Here is a 13849-nt window from a genome sequence, read left to right as displayed (position 1 = left end):
TATAGTAGCATTTAGTAGTATATCGTAGCACATGATGAGAAGAGTACTTCGAGTGATGCAAGGAAGGCGCGGCCCCACAGTGATTCCGGGGTCGCGCCTACCCGCCATACACTTTGACAGCTACCACAACTTCAGACAACTTCAAGAACACGCTTGCTACGATATTCTACGATATGACTACTACTTGCTGATTGCTATAACTATACAATACCAAAGGGCGACAATGCCGTCCGCCATCTCTCATCGCAATGACTCCACGAACATTCTGAATCAGGTGAAACCAACTCAATTAGAACGGTGCCTGGAATGCGACAAGCTAACAACGTTGATATATAGATTGTCATGTCCCCATCGGACTCGGACTACCTAGACCAGCTTATCCCTTCAATTCGAGAGTACAGCTATGGCAACCAGACGTCGCAGCTTCTACGATCGTTGTCCCGCTTCGCCAGCGATAAGGAGCAGGAGATCGAGAATATATGCAATACAAACCACCAAGAATTCGTTACTTCCGTCAATCAGCTTCTTCGAATCCGCGAGGGCACAGTCAGCTTGACGTCGGAGATTTTGGATCTGAACCAATCCATCCAGTCCAGCACAGAGAAGTTAGCTGAACAGAAGAAGGCGCTGGTTGAGTCAAGGAGTCATCGACAGAACATTGATGAGAGCCTTCGCGCACTTCAAGATTGCCTGGAAGTTCTGAGGCTATCAAACCAGGTCCACGACCTTCTCGGAAAGAAGAACCATTATGCGGCTCTGCGAGCGCTGGAAGAGCTGCAAAATGTTCACCTCAAAGAAATTACCCAGTACAAGATATCAGAGCTGATTCAACGATCAGTGCCGGCAACTCAAAGAGCGATCGCAGAGGCTGTCATGTCCGACTTGAATACGTGGTTGTATCGAATTCGAGAGATGTCGCAGTACTTGGGGGAGATTGCTTTGTATCACACGAACTTGCGCAAGGAGCGCTTGAAAGAGAGGGCCCAGCACTTGGGATATTTGGAACAATTCAAACTCAACTCAGCTATTGAACTGGTCTCTGATGAGCATGAAGAGTACGATTTACTACAGAATGAAGACCTCCAAGTCGATTTTACGCCCTTGTTTGAATGTCTTCACATTCATAGATCGTTGGGACAGATGGATAGGTTTAGAGCAGAATATGCAACGACACGACGACGGCAAAAGGAACTTTTACTTCCGAGTTCTATCACGCTAGTTGATGCCGATGGCGCTAGCTTGCATACCCTGTTGGAAGAGATGACTGGCTTTGCGATCGTGGAAAGATCTACGATGAAGAAAATTCCAGATCTTCGATCGTCTGTTGATGTGAGTATACTGCATGCGCTTGGTCCCCCGAAACTTGTACATGCTTGATGACTAACTTCTCGTCTTGCTCATCAGGTGGAAGAACTGTGGGAATCAATGTGCCACACAGCAGCTGGTCTGATCACAGCAGCACTTCCTGAAGTTGATAATGCGGAGAGTCTACTGAAGATTAAAAATCTCGTTGCGTTATTCATGCAGGCCATGGATGTAAGTTTTCCCTTTAGCCTCGATGTACAAGCGAAGACTCATACCTTAGTAGACGTGGAATTTCTCAACTACGGTTTTCGACAAACTTCTTCTCACTCTTTTCGGAAGATATGCCGATCTGCTCAAGACCAGATTTAGTGACGACTTTCAAGAGGTTAGTTGAAGGGTTTTTTTTTCTGGCCGATGTCCCTACTAACATACCTAGATTGTTTCTACCGACGACTACATGCCTATGCCGATTCAAAATCTCGAAGAATTTGACAAAGTCATCAATGTCAGCTGGTACACACCAGAAAAGCCACGTGAAGAACAAACGTAAGTGACGAATACGAGAACTACGTATGAAGCACTGCGTACTGACATATCTCTCAGATTCCCTTGCGTGCTGCCCTTCTCCCAAATGTACCCTCTTTGTTGTATTGACATAAGGAATTTTTTGAACCAATTCTACTTCTTTTCCAACGACGATTTCTCGCACGCGGATGTTATTGACGAGACACTCAAGATGGTGAGTCACCTCCCAGTCTCTCATTACACCCAACTAATGTAGCTGCTAGGCTTTGGATGACCTTCTATCAAACGAGGTCTGCGAAACACTCGTTGAGCGCCTAAGTTCGCAATATCTAGGACAGATCGTCCAGATTTTGATCAACCTTGAGCATTTTGAAATGGCCTGTCAAGAGCTCGAGGCACTTCTTGTTGCTGCTCGATCACAGGCTTCTACTGCTGGCCCGGTTTCGTTAAAAGCCACCGAGAAATTCCGTAATAACAAGAAAGCGGCCGAAAAACGAATCTTCGAGGTGGTCAACTCCAAGATTGACGATCTGATTGAAACTGCGGAATATGATTGGACTCCTACAGTCGAGCCAGAAGAGCCCAGTAACTACATGCAAACACTGACACGATTCCTTTCCAACATCATGAACTCGACATTGCTCGGCCTGCCCACTGAAATCAAAGAACTCATATACTTTGACGCACTGAGTCACGCCGCGAACGAAATCCTGGCACTTCCTCTTTCACCGGAGGTTCGCAAAATCAACCCATACGGTGTCACTGCATTAGCCAAAGATGTCGAGTACCTTGCAACTTTTGTCGACAGTCTTAATAATCCCATCCTCAGAGAGAATCTGGACGAACTTCAGCAGACTGTCAACCTGCTTCAGTCAGATAATTCTGACGAATTTTATGATATCTCCACGCGCAACAAGAAGTATGGCCGTGTCGACGCTATGAATGGACCAATGTTGCTCGAAAAGTAAGTGACATAATCACCAACAGAATCGATTCACTGGCTAACACATCGCTTTGCTTAGGCTCACACGCACAGTCTCAAGTCCCGTCAAGAACGAGAAATTCGCGACATTGTCGTCAAGATTCGGAATGAAATAGGTGATTACTACCATTTGATTCTTGTAAAACTACGAGATATCAGGTTTCCTTTTCTGAAAGAAACCAAATCTTATCAAGGCACCAAAACCAGTGAAAACATAAATACAATTCTTATCCCGTCGAGACTTTACTACCAAAATAAACATAATGACAAAAGACGCCTGGTAATCGACAATTGCATAGCACATTAGATAGGAAACAAAAATCAAGACTTCATCAAGCCAACCATCAAGCCAACCATCAAGCCAACCATCAGACTAATCGTTCAAGACCCAATACACTAACCTTCCGATGACCTCTTGTTAGACGATAAAGAATTAAAACTATATCCAAATCATTGGCCAATTGGGGTTCGTATTAGCTAGTTGATTGAGGTATTTACTATGTCGTCGTTAGTAATTGATTTCCACACGAGACAATGGAGAAAGGATCGTACCTGCTGAGGAGGCAGATGGGGGTATGCGGTGTACATTCCATCAAACATTTGAGGTTGAGGCTGGCCATAAGCTGCAGGATCCGACTGCACTGCGCCAGGGTACATGCCCGGCTGATTTCTGTAATCCTGATCCTGTGCAAGTGCATGCTGACCCAGGTACTCGGGAGCCATGTGAGGATGCTGCACGCCAGCCTGAGCAGCAGGGATATGGCCTGCGGCACCGGACGAGCCTGATGCACCAGCAGCGGCCGCTGTGCCCGCAGCACCACCGGCTTGACTAGATCGTTTCGCGTGCGATGTAGCTTCCTCCCGGGGCACGATGTCGATCAAAAAATCAAACATGTCGGATTTGGCCAGGGCGGCTGCAATATCGGATCGCTGCAGCGTTCGGCGTTTGTTGTCTTCGGCATGAATCCATGCGCGCATTGTGAGTTCAGTGATGAAGATGTCGCAGCCCTTGGCGAAGAGAATTGGTGCTTCTGCGGAGATCATCTTCACTTCCGGGTCGGCTTTCATCACCTTCTTTATACGCGCCAGCGGTAGTTGATGTATTTTGTAGTCATGGTTGTCTGTTTCCAAGTGGTTGATTATATGTTGCCAGTAGGTAGTCAGGATGTCGCGCGAGTTTCCTTGGAGACCTTGGTTGACCTGTTTCCGTCAGTCTGTCGATCCTACACACGGTGTGGTTCGCAGGGCCTTACATTCGACCATGCGCCGGTGTACAACTCTGCGACGGGCGCATATCCTTGTGCTGATAGCTATAGGTTCGAGTAGATTGTAATTAGTGACGCGACACCCAACTTCCCTACGTCCTTGCACTTACAGCTGCGCTGGCGCCTAATATATTGTTAGTCCGTCGGTCGGCGTGATGACGCAAATCGCGAGTTTAGGAATACATACCATAATGACCGCCGTTTCGAATATCGTAAACAGCCTGCTGGCGGTTCTGTTGTTGACCGGATGACTGTGTAGCTTGCTCCATGTTTGGTGATCCAATCGAGGGGTTGGTTGGTGGTGGGACCTTAATTCCTCACAGGATCGATCGTTATTGGGTGAGGATTGTAGATAGAGCTCTTGAACGTGTATACAGGCGCGGCGGGCTTCTGGGAGGACAAAAGCGATGAAGATATGGAGGAATCAAGATTGCACGTATAGAGGATATACAAGTCCCAAGAATAGTTGGGTCCAAGACGTGTAATGGCCGGTTTTCTGATCCTGATGTCTTTGGGCACACAGATAGGTAGTTGGATGAGTTTGTAAGAGAGACACGCGCGACGGGCGGGTGTGATGTGATGCTGCGCGTTATGCCGTTTCCGGCCGGTGTGTATTTGAGCATACAGTAAATACATACAAAAATCGAAATTGTACGCAGACAAGTGCGGTACGTGACGGTGCTACTGTAGCTAATGTAATTCGATTTCCAGAATGTGTATTTTTCGATAATAACCTCCAAGGACTATGGAAATGCCTAGTTAAAAATTACTAGCTCCCTCTTCGAGCAGAAGCCCCACTCTCGAGCTAGCAGCGAAAAAATCCTTGAATAAATACTCCCGAGCTTCTCCCATAGCAATTTTTCTCGCACACTCAGTCAGACCAGCCTCACAACTGTGTCTCGCTCGGCATCCTCATGTGAAGTCCGTCATTAAAGATGGACAGCACTACCACGCATTCCCTGCCTAATGGTCTGGACGAAGATCAATACATCCAGCAGCTTCTGAATGAAGCACAGGCCCGACTTCAGTCGCCGTCCTCGGCTGACAACTCTTTGATCTCGATCTCAGAGACTGGCGTGTCAGCCCAAGATATACCCAAGTATGTTTCTCTTGCTCTCAGACTTTCACATAGCCACATACTAAATAATCGGACTGAAGAATCCCTAAATTGCCAGCTAGTGCTGCTCTCAAACCCTTCATCCAGCAGAATGACGAGGTTGCCACGATTAACAACTTGCAAGCCGCCTCACCCACTGTTCTTGATTCTACCGCGAAGCCGTTGCCTCGTGCAGCCAAGTCTTCGGGCAAAGAAAAGGTACGTTTATTTTCTCTATTTCATATCCTTGCCTTGCTGCTATGATGTAAGCTTTTTCTGCCTTGTGCACTTGATGCAGAATCACCAGTCCGTTTTGGGCTGGCCTGCAATTATGAGAGCCTTTATTTTTCATAGTTACTCTGAGCAGCTACCCATGAATCATGAGTTTGATAGTACCAATTCATCACTGAGTCTTTTGGCTAACAGTTGTCCGTCGATTAGGAAAAGGACAATGCTGGCAGTGATTGGTTCAACATGCCAAAGACGAGGTTGACTGCAGAATTAAAGAGGGATCTGCAACTCCTACGTATGCGTAACGTCCTCGACCCGCACAGACACTACAAAAAGGAGAGTGGTAATGGTATACCCGAGTATTCTCAGGTTGGCACTATCGTTGAAGGTCCAACCGAGTTCTTCAAGTCTCGTATTGTGAAGAAGGATCGCAAGCAGAATTTTGTCGAAGAAATACTTTCTGCAGAACAGCAGTCAGGTCGTTTCAAGGCCAAGTACAATCAGATCCAAGTAGCCAAGACCAGTGGGAAGAAGGCATACTACAACCGTTTACAGTCGAGAAGACGGCGCTGAGATATTTCCATAGTGGTTGTGTGATAGCTACCTTGGACGCTGTCTCCTATATATCTGGGGATTTCTCGAAGACGTCAGTGATGACCTGAACGACGAGCCGCTATGGTTCTAGTCAGTCATCTATTCTGAGTTTTTCAGAAAATCGGGCGACTCACCTGCATGTCTTGTGCAGCGTGTCGGCCAGTCTCGAGAACTTCTTGATGGTCCGCCTTGCCTTCCTTGATGATACTATCCAGTTCACCAGTAGAGGTTGACTGAAGGAGATGGTCATCTCCTCGGGGCACAGGAGCAAGGACGGCATTATTTGTGACAAGGCTGAATGCCAACACACGCATACCAGCGTGCCTAGCAACAATGATTTCGGGCACGGTAGACATACCCACCACATCGGCCCCGAGGTTTCTTAGCAAACGGCATTCGGCACGTGTTTCGTAACTACATACTTCCAGTCAGCGCGCTTGACCATGTCCATGTCGCTAAAAAGATGTTCATACCTTGGTCCAGACACAAACGCGTAGACTCCCTCGTGGAGTCGCCGTTTCTCTGACTTGTCGATACTTCGCCATGCGTTATGGACACAACGGCGGAGCGATAGATCATACGCATCTGAAAGCGGAGGAAATCGGACACCAAACTCATCGACATTTGGTCCACGCAGCGGGTGTAGACCAGAAAGTCCGGCAAGGAAGATGTGCTTAATCATACACTCAGCACAGCGCTATATTATTGTTACACATTTGGTGCGGCTGTCTTACATCGTTGAGGACTGTTATGTCTCCGACCGCATACTCAGGATTGAGACCCCCCGCGGCGTTGGTCACTAGCCAGTTAGTAGAGAAACCTTGGGATAAGATGAATTGAGATGATGTTCAAACCTACATATTATCGTTTCCACTTCAAGAAGCTTAAGGACTCGGACTGGGAATGTCACATCCTCTATAGAATGGCCTTCGAAGTAACTAGAGCCCAGTCAGTCATATCATAATTTATGTGCAAGAAGACAGAGGCAGACAGACTGTAATCGGCCAACCATCAGAACGGCCGGTGTCTGAGCTCCCAGAAATCCGAAAAGCAACTTTCCTGCATGTCCCTGGACTGTGTTGCTGTAAGAAACCACCCACAGAATGACCAGTCAAAAAGTAAAGCGACATACCGGTGGACCGTGGAAAATAAGGAATGGAGGAGTATTCAATCTCTACTCTTGGCTGTTCATGAACTGCATCTGCTAGACCTCCAAGCCCGGAACCACAAACAATAGCAACCTTGGGTTTCTGTAGCCTTGGATCCAGGCGCTCCCTCAGAAAATTGGCTGCCTCTTGAGCTTTGGAAAAGATCGTACTCGAAGCCATGGTAGCGACAGCCAAGGTAGAAATTGGAATAGACTTTCACGGTCTGTTCCACAACGGTTCTGACTAGTCATTGGAAGAAGAAAATTAGCAACACACTTTCTCTCAAATAGTTCGTGGGTATTGGTTATTGGTGGATGTGTATTGTAATTGCCAGGGAAGTGGGATGCTTCATGACTCAGTATGTATGTTGAGATAGCAGTCAAAACTTACATATGGTCACCAAGGCAAAGATATCAAAGCTAGGCAAGAGTATTTCAGACAGAGATACCTTATATGAAGAGTCTTCTTCCGCAAAAGGCGCAATATCAAATTGATCATGCTTAGTGGGCTTGTCTGGGGAACTGGCAGAAATAGCAAAGGCGGTGTGCGGGGACGGCACCTGAAAAAAGTGCGGACAGCATCGTCCGAAGGGCGTCTTCCTCAGGTTATATAAGAGTGGTCATAGACACTCATCTATTCGTCATAATGCTGTCCAGGGCAATTTTTCGGCCGACATATGCGGCACTTCAGGTAATGGATATGTATCGATGACCAACAATGAAAATTGTCTGACTCCAATATTTCACACAGGCCGCACGATCCACGAGACATTTGGCGACCACCTCCGACCAAGCACCGACGAATACACATGACTTGATAAAAGAGATATCCCAATTGGCAGAAGATAACAAAGCCTCAATCCCAGAGATTCCTGCGGAAGCTTCCCAGTCAAGTGCTGAGTCGCCTCAGACGAGTAAAACAATTCCAGCCAAGCAATGGTACAAATCTCCAATTTACACGATCTTCATCAATCGAGCTTCGCTAATGCCTCGATTTCAGGCCTCAACGATTAAAAGACGTCTCCCAGGGTTCCCGTCTCCCTAGGAGTGTCCAAGCACTTTACCTACGACCACTAAGAAGGAAAGCAGAACACGGTTTACCAGTTTGCGACCTCCAACTCCGATCGTACAGCGTGCGCAACGTCGAATTCTTCGCCGACTTTGCAATTCGAGCCGCATATTACCTCAATCTTCCAGTCTCCGGACCTGTCCCCTTGCCCCGGATAGTGGAGCGATGGACGGTCCCTCGAAGCAATTTCGTCCACAAGAAGAGTCAGGAGAACTTTGAGCGGATTACACTACGACGACTTATACAAATTAAAGATGGACATCCGGAGACTGTGCAGCTATGGTTGGCATTTTTGCGACGACATGCGTTTTACGGCGTCGGTATGAAAGCGAATGTCTTTGACTTTGACGATCTTGGTATGATGCTTTCCTCTCGATGATATGGGGTTTTATACACCAGCTAACTCTCGTTTTTGATAGACGTCGCCGGTAGACTCGATGCGACTGCAGATGATGTCGATAAGACCTTGGAGCCATACTTTGCCCAATTCGGTCAGCGACACGACGCAAAGGAGAAGCAGCCAATGGTGGAGCAGATTAATAGTGAAAGGTTCACAAACCCAAGAAGCCCTATGACTGAAGTTCGAAAGGGTTGAACGGGTTTGGCGTGATGTTTTCGTTTCCAGCAGGCTGGCGCCTTTGTAATATAGATGGCTTTTTTAGGAAGGTTCGTAGCATATTCTAGATACAATGTATTACTGTAACATAGAAATACTGTGCTGCCAAAGACGCTTTATTTTCTTCATATCGAGTAGAGTAATTGCTCCGTGGAGAATTCACGTGATATCTCCGAAGCATGCGGAGTTTCGCCAACAAAAAATGTTGGATCAAGTACCATAAGCACAACCTCGACTTCTAACGAGATGCGCACTTCAATCCGACTCGGAACGGCGAAGAATCAGTTCCGAAATTTTCCATTAACAAGATGCTGCCCATGTTTGAGCACCACACAATTACCTTTGCGACTACGCACCATTCATACCCCCTCCACTGCTGAGGCATTCCCGAAGCGAGTCATTTTCTCCGGAATACAACCAACGGGCGTGCCTCACATAGGCAATTACCTAGGAGCTTTACGAGAATGGGTGCGATTACAAAATGAAGCGGGTATCAAGGACAAATGCATATATTCTATCGTCGATCTACATGCGTTGACAGGGAATCAAAGCCCTCATGAACTGCGGCAAAGGAGGAAGGAGAGTTTTGCGATGTTGCTTGCCATCGGGCTTGATCCGAGCAAGTCCATACTATTCTATCAGTCTGACGTGCGTGGGGTATTTTTGAAATGGTCTATGAGAGCGTCTAGTTGACATACTACAGGTTTCGGCGCATGCAGAGCTTATGTGGGTTTTGAGCGCAGTGGCTTCTATGGGCTATCTTTCTCGAATGACGCAGTGGAAGGTATGCAACCTCATCACCTGGGTACGGTTCGCATTATGCTGATGTTTGCTCATACAGAGCAAACTACATTTACCCGAGGACGTTGAGTTAGATAACGATACAGCAAAGTCCAAGTTGAGATTAGGACTCTTCTCTTACCCGGTCCTCCAAGCTGCGGATATTCTTGTGCACGGGTATGCATACCGATCAGTTTTTGATTTTACGCAGTTTGAAACCTCATCTGACTTGATCAGGGCCACTCATGTTCCCGTCGGCGAAGACCAGAAGCAACACATTGAATTCACACGATATACAGCCAACAGCTTCAACCACCGTTTTGATACCGACCTATTTCCTGCACCCGAAGCTCTGATATGTATGTCGTCGACCAAAGACCATAATGAAAGAAGGCAATTGTGGTCACAGCTAACTTTCGCGATTCTTTGAACAGCTCCGGCTCGTCGTGTCATGTCTCTGAGAGACCCTATTCATAAGATGTCAAAGTCGGAAGAAGACAAAAGGTCAACAATCCTTTTGAACGATGCGGTAAAGGATGTTCAACAAAAAATCAAGCAAGCAGTCACGGATTCCGAGCCTGGAATATCGTATGATCCCATCCGTCGACCCGGTATCTCCAACCTTATTGAGATATTGAGTCACTTGGAAGAACCCAACGGAAGAAGCTGCGAAGAAATAGCTTCAGAGTTCCGATCAACGAGGATCAAAGCATTCAAGGATCATGTGGAAATGACCATCAATGCCCATGTTCAGCCCATTCGCGAAAGGTTTCTGGAGATCATGAGTAAGGATGAGATAGAGAACGGTTATCTTCAAGAAATTGCTGCGCAGGGCGCTGCTAGAGCTCGCATAAACGCTAACAGTACCATGAAGGCAGTTCGAGAGGCCATGGGCTTGTAACGATGTCAAACGACGCGTCTGACATGGCGAATCAGGAGCATGTATGATATGAAGAGCTGGACGTGTACATTAGCTAGCCAGACCACGTGTATATATTATCATGAAGCGTGACGTATACATAGATCGATCACCGTTTCGAGTCGAATTGGAAGCCTAAATCAGTAGTATATTATTGCATGCAGTAGTAAGGAGCGTGAAGTAACAGAATGGCAGAAGTGAAATGAGATGGCGCTCTTTTCTTTTCATACTGCTGTAATTATGTATTATGTTACGGCTTGTAATCTATAAGCTAAACGACACTTCGCCCCGACTGAGGAGAGTACGTGAATAAGCGGGTCTATAGTCTCCAATAGTACTAGCTGTATTATATTCGTTACACAATCTCGGCGCACGCTGCAAGGGCTGATGGTGGCTGACTGCAACTTCATTTTACTTGCTCAGTCTTTGTCAAACTCGTCAGGTTTTAACAATGTCCCGGCTTGATGGCGAGACTCATACGGATGGCAAGATCAGATGCTGAATGTCCTACGCGGACATCACAACAGTGCTCAGTATCGTGTTCAGGGTTACGCAAGCGCTTGTCGCATGCTGGAGCTTCTATCAGCCCTTCCTCGTCATCGTCCACGTCAGCCCCATCCGTTCGATGCACAAACAAGCATTTTGATATCCCGCACTAGCAGGACAGACTACAGTCCATAAGGGAGTGGGCCTCGGAAATCCCGGGCCGTCACAGACCGTAAGCTGTGATAGGACCTTCTCGGGGTGTGGCAACCATATTACCGCGCAAAATGCTAAAATGGGTGGTGTAGTTACGCGGCTTGGGCCCTTTATGCTGCTTCGGCAGTGTTGCCTTCATAATTATGACAAGTTTGCAGACGAACTCCATCTCAAATTGATTTGTTAGTTTGTTCAATTGGGTCGTTACGTGCTCAAAGATGCCTAGAGATCTGGTGGAGCCTGCTTTGCATATGACCTACTATATGTGGGCATAAAGAAAGATTTCTGCCGCAGACGCGTACACATTTATCATATTACAATTCTTTGAGCATCATTTATCTTCTTTGATTTGACCCTCCGAGCAAACATGTCGATACAAAATTCTGAATGCTCCACCACTTTATTAGCATATATGTTTCGTCGCTAGTATACTTTGAAATTTCCATCCTTTGTCCACACAGTCAGTACTGGAATTTCGGAGACTATATTGGATTCGACATAGAATAGGTACGATGTGGCGGGACATCTTCACCATATTTCTAGCTATCCAGCCTCTGCATACGGTTCAAGCATTATCCCTTGCAAAAAGAGATAAAGCAGCAGTGGTAGCACTGGACGTCTCGCGGAACCATGTATCAGATCCGGTTGCCCGGGATATTAGAAGAAAAAGAAGTTTGACCGTTAGTCAAACGCTTGATAACGAGGTGAGTCCATATTACGGGATCGAGACATTCCAACCAAGATCTGAACCTTTCAAAAGGAGTTATGCTGACCGTGAAGTCCAGGAAACACTATACTATTGTAATATCACATTAGGCACGCCCGCACAAAGCTTGCGGTTGACACTAGATACCGGAAGTAGCGATTTATGGGTTAATGCACCCAATTCTACTCTCTGCACTAGCAAGTCGGACCAATGCGCTTCTTCCGGGACATATGATGCGAGCTCTTCATCAACTTATGAATACGTTTCCTCCGACTTCAACATCTCCTACGTCGATGGCACCGGTGCAGCAGGTGATTATGTCACCGATACTTTGACTATCGGTGGATCAAGTGTTTCGTCTTTTCAATTTGGTATCGGGTATACGTCGTCATCAAACAGTGAGTAATTGACCACGGGAAGTATGGAGTGCATATTCTTATATCTGATATCTCTCGTTCAGTCGGCGTACTCGGAATCGGCTATACCGCCAATGAAATTCAGGTCAATCGAGACGGAGAGGCAGCCTATGCAAACCTTCCATCAGCCTTAGTCAAAAAAGGCCTCATCAACTCCAATGCATATAGTCTGTGGCTCAACGACCTCGATGCCAACACGGGATCTATACTCTTTGGCGGAGTCGACAGCGGAAAATACTCCGGCGAACTTAAGACTTTGCCAATCCAGAAAATATATGGAGAATATGCGGAGTTCCTCGTCATCATGACTGGGGTTGCGCTACAAAACAGTTCCAGTGACCATTCGTACAGCTCCGACGAGCTTCCAGCTACGGTCTTATTAGACTCTGGAACCAGTCTGACTTATCTGCCAGACACTATCGTCGAGGATATCTACAACGACCTTGGTGTGGTGTATGAATCATCAACAGGAACGGGTTACGTTCCTTGTAGCATGATGAATGAGAACATCAACATTACCTACACCTTCACAAGTCCGTCTATCCCTATCGGTATCAAAGAACTCGTTCTAGAGGACGGATCCGGTTTGACATTCAATGACGGGACTCCTGCATGCGTTTTTGGCATTGTCCCCGCCGGTGACAGCACTGCTACCTTGGGAGACACATTCCTTCGAAGCGCTTACGTTGTGTATGATTTAGCGAATAACGAGATATCACTGGCTCCGACGAGGTTCAATTCAACCGAAGAGAATATCCTGGAAATCACGAATGGCACATCGGCTGTTCCAGGTGCTACTGCTGTGGCTAACCCTGTGACAACTGCCGCCACAGGGGCTGGCGCGGCCTGGACGGTTTCATCAACTTCAGTCACAAGTACCTCTAAGTCGGGTGCTTCACGGAATATGGTTTCGAGTGTACCTCGTCATTTTGCGCTTGGGGCTGCGGGAGCAGGTATCCTGCTAGCACTGTAAATAGATGTTAGACTGTAATGATGATAATTCGATTGTTTGCTACAAGACTCCTTCGGTTCTCCTTCAACTGCTAATCATGCTAAAGTTGGTCCGTCTATGTAGAGATACATGTACCGACATGAAACCTAGAACAGAAAAGCGTAAATATAGTTTTGCTATTTCTCCATGATATAATCATCCTTACTGGACCAACCTACCTTCTTGCTTGAGGTATGAAGTTCAAGTACACGGCATGTATGGTGGCCGCACTCCACAGGGTAACAATGGTGCTATAGGACCAAGGCTGACCGTGACTCAAAACAGAAGCATGCTGTGCGAAAGGGGCAAACGCACCCCTCCTATGCTTGCAGCCAACAGAGAAGCAGCTGTCTTTGCATGCTGTGCCGTCCCACGCACCGTAATCGCAAACACAATAGGAAAGATGCCACCGGAAAAGAAGTAGACCAGCATATCCATGGCAACAGCAATCGATCCGGTCGTGTGCATGCAAAGAGCCCTAAATATTATTGATGCTATATATAAAATA

The 13849-nt window shown here is 46.8% G+C and overlaps 5 protein-coding genes across 5 annotated transcripts; 3 read left to right on the top strand and 2 right to left on the bottom strand.

Moving 5' to 3' along the window:
- Positions 1 to 223: 223 nt before the first annotated feature.
- On the top strand, positions 224 to 2928 carry BHQ10_008061 (uncharacterized protein; the record flags this gene model as incomplete). The annotated part of the gene is made up of 8 exons (XM_040880826.1): positions 224 to 274; positions 337 to 1329; positions 1405 to 1536; positions 1589 to 1690; positions 1742 to 1851; positions 1909 to 2044; positions 2094 to 2794; positions 2853 to 2928. 8 exons carry the CDS (start codon positions 224 to 226, stop codon positions 2926 to 2928), a joined length of 2301 nt encoding a protein of 766 aa, XP_040736564.1.
- Positions 2929 to 3306: 378 nt separating this feature from the next.
- On the bottom strand, positions 3307 to 4346 carry BHQ10_008060 (uncharacterized protein; the record flags this gene model as incomplete). Its single annotated transcript, XM_040880825.1, has 5 exons — positions 3307 to 3309; positions 3365 to 4012; positions 4066 to 4122; positions 4188 to 4201; positions 4265 to 4346. 5 exons carry the CDS (start codon positions 4344 to 4346, stop codon positions 3307 to 3309), a joined length of 804 nt encoding a protein of 267 aa, XP_040736563.1.
- Positions 4347 to 5012: 666 nt separating this feature from the next.
- BHQ10_008059 (uncharacterized protein) lies at positions 5013 to 5977 on the top strand (the record flags this gene model as incomplete). The annotated part of the gene is made up of 3 exons (XM_040880823.1): positions 5013 to 5176; positions 5236 to 5392; positions 5615 to 5977. 3 exons carry the CDS (start codon positions 5013 to 5015, stop codon positions 5975 to 5977), a joined length of 684 nt encoding a protein of 227 aa, XP_040736562.1.
- A 46-nt stretch (positions 5978 to 6023) lies between these two features.
- On the bottom strand, positions 6024 to 7326 carry BHQ10_008058 (uncharacterized protein; the record flags this gene model as incomplete). The annotated part of the gene is made up of 7 exons (XM_040880822.1): positions 6024 to 6077; positions 6133 to 6412; positions 6472 to 6671; positions 6733 to 6797; positions 6857 to 6936; positions 6994 to 7072; positions 7131 to 7326. The coding sequence occupies 7 exons, from the start codon at positions 7324 to 7326 to the stop codon at positions 6024 to 6026; spliced, it is 954 nt and encodes a 317-aa protein (XP_040736561.1).
- Positions 7327 to 7791: 465 nt separating this feature from the next.
- On the top strand, positions 7792 to 13323 carry BHQ10_008057 (uncharacterized protein; the record flags this gene model as incomplete). The annotated part of the gene is made up of 11 exons (XM_040880821.1): positions 7792 to 7836; positions 7897 to 8084; positions 8146 to 8570; positions 8634 to 8756; positions 9372 to 9478; positions 9534 to 9614; positions 9672 to 9787; positions 9848 to 9969; positions 10045 to 10507; positions 12133 to 12332; positions 12395 to 13323. The coding sequence occupies 11 exons, from the start codon at positions 7792 to 7794 to the stop codon at positions 13321 to 13323; spliced, it is 2799 nt and encodes a 932-aa protein (XP_040736560.1).
- Positions 13324 to 13849: the final 526 nt, after the last annotated feature.

This window comes from Talaromyces amestolkiae (genome assembly GCF_001896365.1).
Source record: "Talaromyces amestolkiae strain CIB chromosome Unknown scaffold18.1, whole genome shotgun sequence".
NCBI classification, from domain to species: domain Eukaryota; kingdom Fungi; phylum Ascomycota; class Eurotiomycetes; order Eurotiales; family Trichocomaceae; genus Talaromyces; species Talaromyces amestolkiae.
This window is presented reverse-complemented; position numbering and strand designations above follow the sequence as displayed.